The 9624-nt window shown below is 40.5% G+C and overlaps 1 protein-coding gene across 1 annotated transcript; it reads right to left on the bottom strand.

Moving 5' to 3' along the window:
* Window positions 1-2047: 2047 nt before the first annotated feature.
* On the bottom strand, window positions 2048-4018 carry LOC131527771 (zona pellucida sperm-binding protein 3-like). The gene is made up of 8 exons (XM_058757084.1): window positions 3430-4018; window positions 3230-3348; window positions 3056-3159; window positions 2795-2972; window positions 2610-2727; window positions 2442-2524; window positions 2282-2370; window positions 2048-2190 (listed from the first exon to the last, which is right to left on the bottom strand). The coding sequence occupies exons 1-8, from the start codon at window positions 3973-3975 to the stop codon at window positions 2138-2140; spliced, it is 1290 nt and encodes a 429-aa protein (XP_058613067.1). The 5' UTR covers window positions 3976-4018; the 3' UTR covers window positions 2048-2137.
* Window positions 4019-9624: the final 5606 nt, after the last annotated feature.

Below are 9624 nucleotides of genomic sequence, written 5' to 3'. Positions count from 1 at the left end.
ATCACTTCAGACTCTATGGCCAACAAAGAAAGTATGGATAGTCTTTTTAGAGTCATTGTTGTCCTCAGCTCATTTTTCATTCATTTATATTTAATTTACTATATTTAATAATTTTCTAATGTTTTACTCCCTTGTGTAAAAAGGGTGTTTCCAGAAATGCGACAATGGTCTTGTTTACAATTGCATATACAGCGCTTAAATTTATTAGGCCACCACCCAATGTTAGGTTTGTGCCACAGCTGCCCTAAAATAAGTATTGGTGTATTGGTGATTACCAAAATCATTTTTTTTATGTTTCTGTAATGGTTAATCCACCAGTATGTGTAAGATATTTAGTCACAATAGTGATTCTAATGCTAAAATATAATTATTGTTGTGATTGAATGGATTCAAAGATAGATTGCACAAAAGTTTAATCAAAAGCAGGTCTTTGGGAACAACTAGAAACTATTTGGAAGTCAGTAACAACAGAGACTGTGGAAAAGTGCATAGGCCTACAAATTATGCCAGCAAGAATGCAAGCTTTTATCAAGACCAAAGGAGGCCATACATATTAAAATTAATATATTTATATATAATTTTTTGGTTTCTTTTTTTTTTTTTGTTATTATGAGAGAATAAAGACTATTTAGTCGTCTCAGTTAATGACCATACAATTTTTAATTAAACAAGTTTTTGACGGGTGGTCTATACATTTGTTAAACACTGTATATCGCTGCATAGTTTTGTGAAGATTTGAACTGAAAATAAAACTTACAAACTCACTTGTTTACGCACCCCTTTCTTGATTGCCAATGGCTGCAAAGTACAACGCGAAAGCGCAAGGCTGACGCTCCGTAGCGGATTCACACATCCATGAGCGAGGCAGTTTCATTTCAGTTGAAGAGACGGGGGTCGCGCAACACCACACAGTATACTCCTAGAATCTGTCTGAATAATATATCAAAGTAAAGCGCACGGGTTCACGCATGAGAAAACGAAAACTTTTAACAAAACATTCAGATAACTTAGTACGTTCACACAAAAAGGGTATTGGCCACGGCCTAGATAGACGTTGGAGAATACATCGCTTATTTCACCGCAGAAGATTTATTTGCGTGGTGGTTACGCATATAACTGTAGACACTCATTGGTTTAACTGGATTCTTTATAAAAATATATATAAAAAAAAACCTTGACCTGGGGACCAACACAAATTTAAAAGAAATCTAATATACTGAACAATCACTTCCATGTGGTTGCACTTTCCGTTAGTTTAACAATTCGTGCACACAAGTCTGAACTTGTTCTTCAGGTATGCGTGTTACTTTTTGAAAAGTAGTCACTAGTAGCTAGACTAGCATGCGTCAGTGAAGGTGCAAGGTCACACCATGTAGAGAACCCAGCACTATCTTCTAGATTACAGTGTTTCTCAACTGGTGGGTAGGGTCACGAGACCTTTCTGAGTGGGGTCGAGGAGTGTACGGCCAAAGAGAGAAAAAAAAAAAAAAAAGTTTTTTTTTCTGAAGCAAGACTTATTTTAAAGGCGTGCATAAAAGCTGTTGACACTTGCAAGATGCGGTTTAAAAGGCCGCATGAGACAAACGTGCTGTCCTGATTCAACGTTCAGTCAGACGAGATGTTGAGAGGTTTAACGTCAGTGTCATTCTAACGTTATTTCGTAACTTATGAACTCCCCTCAGAAAAGCAAACCATCCTGTCCAGCCAGATGTTATATCGCACACTCTCCAATGCGGCGGCGTGCTGTAGCCTATCACTTCACTAAAGCGCAAAAACTATACGAGCATGCAACGTGTAACCTAAAAGTACAGTACCAAATTTCCATGTTTCACTTACAGTTCGTGTTAGTGTATTCCCCACGGTAATGGTTGTTTCCATAACCCAAAATACCGTTATTTTCACTTTGTATGTTTAAACGACTGGTGACGCATACCAACTTAATTGTACCAACAAAAACTAGTTTGGAACTGCCATTTAATAGCCTTACCTTAGGCTGTTTAAGTATTAGTCATATTCTTAAGTCTTATTTGTGAGATTAAGATGCTCGTTTAATAAATATGTAATGTTCTAGAAAGAACACAAGACATGCCACAGTATCCACTTTCAGGTCTTTATTGGCCACTTCTTACAATCCACATCAGTCAGACACTACAATGGGGCCAATTGTTGCTTTCCCTTCTGAAACGAGGCCTAAGGGGGATGGAGAGAGGGAAAAGTAAAAAACACTGGCATAGATTTAACTGTAGAGCAGAGTCATCCAGATCTCAGAATACATAGTCACCTGAATCAGACAGTGCTCGCATTCTGCTGGAGCCACATGTGGAGTCACAGCACATGCACATCTGGTCATGGTCATCTGCAGAAAGCCACCTAAAAACAGCAAAGAAACTGTTACCAATTATGAGTAGATCTTATGTGGTAGAAACATTGTCAGAATATACCCATTGGCAAAGGAGCAAGCCTTGTCCTCTTGACTTATGGGGGTTGAAGCCATAACTGCCTTCAAAGCACATGTGATGTAGACCTACAAGAGGACTCAAAAGTAAATATTCTGCATGCAGGGGAGCAACAATCAGCTCTTAGAACTGAACTACAGCATCACTACATACCAGACTACTATTTGCTCGCTGGAATTTGAACGTCTCCAACTGAAAATGCAGTATATCATTCTGAACCCTGCGCATAAAACTGGAAGTAGATCCCGTAAGCTTTGAATCGACCAGGCACCTAAATGCAAAGGAAACACTTAGCCTCTGGCAACACATGGTAGTTCAAGCAGCTAATCCTTACACACCCATTGTTCTCAATAAAGGAATATCTTGGAGCGGAGTTCAGGTCAGGGACTGCAGTTGCCACACAACCATCCACAAAGATACGCAGAGGCACGTGGTTGTACTGCTTCACAGAAGCTTCAAATTTCAGAAACTGCCCTAGGAAGTATTGATTGGATGGCCTCTTAAACAGCCAGTCATCTGCAGGTGGGAGGAAAAGGGGGTCATTAACACTTTAGAGCTACACTTGAGAGAACACTTAAAACTAGAATTTAAAGACTTACCAGTCATGAGCTTCAAGGAGAACACCAGAACGTCCTCTTCAACCTTTGTAGCAGCAAAAGGAACCCAAGCAGGCATCAAAACACTGCTGCTTACATTGTGCAGCCTAAACAGAGAAATAAGTTTGTTAAAAGCTGGTGAAACTGCTTAGATTCCACTTAAAAAAAAAACCCCACCTTGAATAGTGGCACTCAATTCCAACAGCTGCTGCATCAGCTCTTACAATGGGAGTTCCTACTAAAGCCTCAGGAGTGTAAAGGAGAGTGAACGTATACACCAGCTCATTGGCAGTCATCTGCAACCATAATCAAGAAAGGGTTTGTGCAGTTACCTGGCTTTTACCCTCAATACAAAAATCTCATAAGCAGCCATTTACCGTCAGAGAACTGCCACATGCCTGGAGCTCATTCTCAAAGATAAGCACTTGCGCCTCTGGATCCTCCCCTACAGCTGCACAGCCTCCTAAAGTGAGAAGTGAAGGATTCACCAGCTGACCAGTACCAAAGAAGTCTCTCTTAACCTCCACATGCACAGAGCTCTCCCCACATTGTGCAGCAATACTCTGTGCAGGGGCAGGTACATGCAACTCAAGAGGCACATCTGGCTGTTGGGGTTCTTCTGGCACTACAGGAAAATGCCAGGTCAAAGGTGCCATAGGAGCCTGCATTAGCTGTTTGGACTGACTACTTCCAGAATCTTGAAGCTTCCATGGTTCTACCCCAGCAAGGCTCATTGCAGGCAGTCTAAAAGAAGAGGATGCCTGTGGACTTTGGACCTCTTGCCAAGGAGCAAAAGCAGACGACTGTTGCCGTTGGAATCTTTTTGGATCCTGGCCTTGCTGAAATCCTGAACGCTGTGCCAAAGACAACCCAACTGCAATAAGCAGAAAAAATCCAACACTAACAAAATCTATCAATTCCATTGTCACAAAACCCCAAGAACCTCAGAATGTTTGCTGTGTACCTGCTGTGCCTTTTTATAGAGCAGGAAATTGCAGTGGCTCCACCCACTTTTGACAAGCTTAATGGTTCTCCAGACTTGCTTCTTAATTACTATTCCTGCCACAAAGGAGATCACTAACACAATTGGCTGTAGTCCATGTTGATTTCATTAGCAAACTTTTTTTTTTCTCTCCACGTGTTGATTTCTTGGTATTTTCATCATATTTTTTTAAACCTTAGTTTGAGACTATTTTCTTCTACAATTTTTGTAATATGCCAGTTAAATAAGACAAAAATTATTTTGCTCTTGTGAGATGTAGCATGTAGCATGTCATAAACAGTGAGAGGTACCCAGTTGGAAATAAACATACACCCCAACAATGTTTATGTCTCATCACACAATAAAGCCTCCCAATGATAATCCACTGCCATATGAGCTCCTGTGCAGTTATTTTCTCACAGACTCTGTCAACTGCCAAACAAACAAACTACAACAACAACAAAACACTTTCGCATGCTCTATACTTCAAAACAGCATGAAAACGTCCACATTAAAGGTCCCTGAGTTGCAGCCTGTAATATCCCATCGCTGTGGTGAAAATGAATTAGGGAAGTTAATGTGATTTTTGCATTAGCAGATTAGAAATGTCTTTCATGCTCTCATTCCCATATTAGACCACAGCTAAGCCCGAATAGCTTTCTCTTTGTGCTTAACCTCATAATGTCAAGAGGACCAAACTCACTTTGAATGTGGTGGGACACGTCTCTTTTTTCTGAATGAAAAAGTTCGAAAAGGAGATGAGGAGGAGGATTGGGACGCTGTATAATTCTCATGTTGGTTTGATGTCACATTACTGTGTGCATTTGAGTGCTCAAGTTCAGCGTAAACTCTGATCATCTTTTGTATAGTCAGTTTTGCATGAACTTTTCAATTAAAATGTGTAATTCCCATGGATTCTAAAAAAATTCACATAGATGGAACGCAAGCAGTCATTGTGGAAAACTACCACCTACCTATTCTTTGTCTATTGTTACTCATTTCACATGGTGAAAAGTTAGATAAACATAGCATACGTCTTTTACATAAGAACCTTATTAAAAGTCTGTTTAATACTAGGGGTAAGAGTGAGGGTGAAATCAAGTGCACATCATAGAAAAAAATTAAACATGTTCATGAATGAATAACACTTAGCTGGCATCTAAAACACTCTAACTGCCAGTAAGAAGACCATACAGGAACTCCCAGTAACTGGTTGAAATACACTAGCAATTGACCACAACAGCACATCTATCCATCTAACTAGGTCTAATGTGTCTGATGAGGTCTAATGGGGTAAGATCTGATCTAATGGGGTCTGATCAGATATAATGGTGTTAGAAGTAGTCTAAAGGGTTTGATGAGGTCTAGTCGGGTTTGATCAGATCTAATGTGGTCTGATTCAGCCGGACACAGCAACACTGGCTCAGCCAATGACATTAGTTTGGGGCACAACAATTAAATTTTTTGCTATTCCATTTTAGTGAAGCATGACAGACATATACAGTGTATACTGTATCATCACTACTATGAAACTGTAGCTGGAGTATAGCTGGGGGGAAAAAAGTATCTGCTTTCTTTTCCATTTTCACATAATTGGCAAAAGGACTCTTCTTTTTTCCAGGCACTCACTCTGTCCCAGTGGAGGTCGCTGGGTAACTGGGCTGGTTATTGGCCTGTCCAAACACAGGCCAAGTGAGATGAAGCTGAATGCAGCAAGTCAACAACTGATTTTGCCCCTGCAAACCAGCACCTGACCTCTGAGCCAATGCAACTCTCACAGGGGAACTCTTTAATCATGGCTTTCTTTCTACACTCAGTTCGACAGAGATTAGATGACCAAATCAATTAGGTGCTGAACAAGAATGTGAGGAGCAGGGATAGAGAAAGTCAGAAAGAATCCTGCTGAATCACACAGCAGATCAAATGCTGCTGCCCTCTTACAGAGATCCGATGATTGTGCGACAGAGGGGAGTCTAGCTAATACAAAAGATTTTGACCCTGTAGTGAACCCTAGACAGAGGATAAGAGACCATGGCAAAAAAGGAGAGAAACCAAGGTATGTGTTGAACTTAAGATTTTTGACTACTTCCTTCAGCAAACACCTTCATTTCTGAAAGCCATGGACTCCACAGTCCATGTCCTGCTCCAAGAGAGGCTTGCTTATTTATTTTTTTTAACATTGCCCTCTCCAAGACTGCAATTACAGACCTGTGACAAAAAGCCATCCCTCCACGCTTTTCATTAGCTTCACTCTTGCCCTCAGTCTCTGCAACTCTAATACACTCGCTTGTGGAGACAGGCTTAAGGAAAGCTCCATCTTAGCCTTTGACTGCTGTCCCCTACACAGCATTGATTGATCTGTCTTTGGGCAAGCCACGCTAGCTGTACATCCAAATCTAAAAGCAAGCATTAACGGCTGTCCTCACCGCCTGGCCCCTTTTCAATGTTGTGCAGCGAGATCATTTGTCACCGGAACAGAGTAATAATGTGTTTGCCGGCACAGGGTGAGGTTGCTTCTGCATACCGCATTATAACACAGAGAGATTGCTCCCCAGAGACAAGCATGAGAATATAAATGATCTGATCTTGATGATGGTGATGGCTCGGTTCACTATTTTCCCTCCTGGGTTTCTCAGGACGCAATTGTGCTGGACATTTGCTCAATTCTATCAAGACATTTCTTCCAAACAGGGTGCATTGTTTTTGTGGCATTATATAGATCCCAAAGAGCCTTCTCGGGTTTTGTGGAGATGTTATCCAGAGGCATTTCATGGTACAAGAGATCTTTCACAAGGATCTGATTGAATTTGAGGAATTTGGTCATGCTATTTGACTTTGCTTTTCTTCTTTGTTTTACTTTTTATCTTATTTTATCTATCTATCTATCTATCTATCTATCTATCTATCTATCTATCTATCTATCTATCTATCTATCTATCCATCCATCCATCCATCCATCCATCCATCCATCTATCATCTATCTGTCTATCTATCTATCTATCCGTCACTTCTTTGTGTCCGATGTTACGAGCACAGCACATCCATATGAGATTTAATTGATAATATTAATTAGCTAGCTTACTACACAATCTGAATAATGTCAATTTAGCTAATATTAGCACAATTTATAATTATTCATTCTTTCTGGACAAATTAATGTTTGAATTGCGAACGTAGCCGCTCGTTGAAGAATTCTCTCGCGGCTAGTCGCTCCTGCTTCACATTGAGCGAGACACTGCGATTCCCAACATCCAGTAAGCCAAGAAAACATGCAATCTACCTGAGGGAAGACGTCTTTCACTTCTAGTGTATTCTTAAACCTGGATTTCATTATTGAAGCACAAATTCAGGCACCAAAAGCAGCCCACACTAAGTTATCTTTAATTAAAATATGCATTTTCATTTATTCATAGGCTACATGGCTGCAATCACATTTTAGTTCAAAATTTTGCCATTGAGCATAAACGGAAATGACATACAAATATTTTAACATCCTTTATTTTCCTATTAAGAATCACAATTGTCAATTATTATCCTTTTCTGAAGTTGGGAACCGTACGTTAGCTGCCAGTGGTGCCTTCTGATTTAAGCCATCAATTTATTCTGCCGATCTAACCTCTTTGGGATCTAATAAAATTGTAGGCTTTTTCTGATGACTGTTGTTACAGCACAACATATCCCGGGCATACTGTAACCTTGTGAACCTTCTGGGAGTGTTTAGTTGGTCTTCCTCTGGTAGTTGTGGCTGCTGTGACCATAGACTGACAGGTCGCCCGGCTGTGACCCGGACACAAAAATGGCGGCGATAAAACACTGTGACGTCAGATGGAGCCTATGGATTATGGATTTTTGAAAATTACCTTTCATGCAGTGTGTAACACAGCTCTAAGTGAATGAAAACATCCTACAAAGTTTTAAATCTGAAAGTGCACAGTGTATATAGTTATTAGGTGCGTTTGACTTCATGCAGCACTGCGCAGACCAATCGGCGGCTGACTTGAAGCAGTGCATGCCGGTTAGAAATTTAGTCCGACTTGAACCGGCGCCGACACCAACTCATTGTCATGTGTGGCATCAAAGTACCGCGATAGCGTTTCGAGAGCAGCTGGCTGACTCAGCCGGTGTTCTGACGATTTGTGCTACCCGCTCGGATTGTGCTACCTCCCATTAAAAAGATAGGTAGCACAAATCGATAGCGAAAAATGCTACCTATCAGATTGTGCTACCAGCATCTTATTCATGTGGTTTGATACTTTTTTTAATGTCTATACCTACCCCTACCCTAAACCTACCCGTCCACACCTACCCTTACCCTAAACTTACCCTTAAAACAATGCAAATATATTATTGGTAGCACAATCTGATAGGTAGCATGTTTTGTCGGTACACTGGCGCTGTTTCTCCAGAGCAACTGCAGGAGGGCTGATGACCACACAGCTGATGACATGAAAACAATGACCTGTGTTTCTAACATCTTTCAATTCCAATACTGCTCACAAATCTGTGTTTTTAGAACAATAAAAGCTTGTTTTTACTGTAGTGGCAATGTTATATTGAGTCTTGTTTATCATAAAAACTGACGAACGCATATGTCCCCCACTTTATTAGTATTTAAATAGTATATATTTACGTTTATTCTTGAACAAATGGCGCTGAATTAAGCAGTATAAAAAAAGTGTTTCTGTTGCTCATGAAAACGTTTCTGGAACGTCTGTATATTTGACAAATATTGCATTTTATTCACTTCATCTGTGATAGAGTATACACAAACACAGCGTGAGCGTCACTAACGGGAGCAGAAAGTGTCTGGCTTGAACTCCGCAACCAACTGCAAGTGGCTACTCTCGTTGATCGCCGTCTGTAGCCATGCTTCAAGTCCAACGCACCTACTAAGCTTGTTTGAGATGCGCCTCGCCTTGCCTGAAATGTAGGCGAGAGTAAGCGGCTGCAGTGAGGGGAGGAGTGAAATAAGCGCAGTCAAGACAGACAGTTCTGCCCTCTCGAAGTGGAACAGATACCTATGAGATAAGGAGGATTCAAAGGAGGATATCGTGTTATTCTCACTGGTGCTGTGCTGCTGATAAACATGATATGATTTCAGTTCAGTTGCCTTTATATAAAAATAAATATGATGAACAAGACACTCAAAGTGCTTGCTATTTAATTCCATACGAAAGGCATATTTATCATTCATTTTTACTTTAATACAAACATGTATTTTAGATTTTTATAGAAATATGACAACAATCACATATCTCACACAAAGATCGCACTGTCATATTGTTTGGAAATGTTCATGCATAATTTAGATACATAATGGCATGAAACCAGATTAAAAAAATAAAACATTTTAGAAGAGAATGCAGCATCACTGTTGTCTGAACCAATGAGCATTAAGCTGTGTCGTCAGTCAGTCGTTTCCCGTCATGCTTTTGGTCAGCACAGTCGGTGGAGAGCAACTGCGCGTGACTGTTCAATCTGACACAGCCACCTATCCGTTGTAAGAGTTTTTTGGCACATATCAGCATGACATCAGAGCAAGGCAGACGTAACTCGGACACTTTTCTAATCGGCATGCATCTCGTGGTGA

This window comes from Onychostoma macrolepis, chromosome 20 (assembly GCF_012432095.1).
Source record: "Onychostoma macrolepis isolate SWU-2019 chromosome 20, ASM1243209v1, whole genome shotgun sequence".
In the NCBI taxonomy this organism is placed as follows: domain Eukaryota; kingdom Metazoa; phylum Chordata; class Actinopteri; order Cypriniformes; family Cyprinidae; genus Onychostoma; species Onychostoma macrolepis.
The sequence above is the reverse complement of the archived record's forward strand: the minus strand, read 5'-3'. Positions and strand labels throughout refer to the sequence as shown.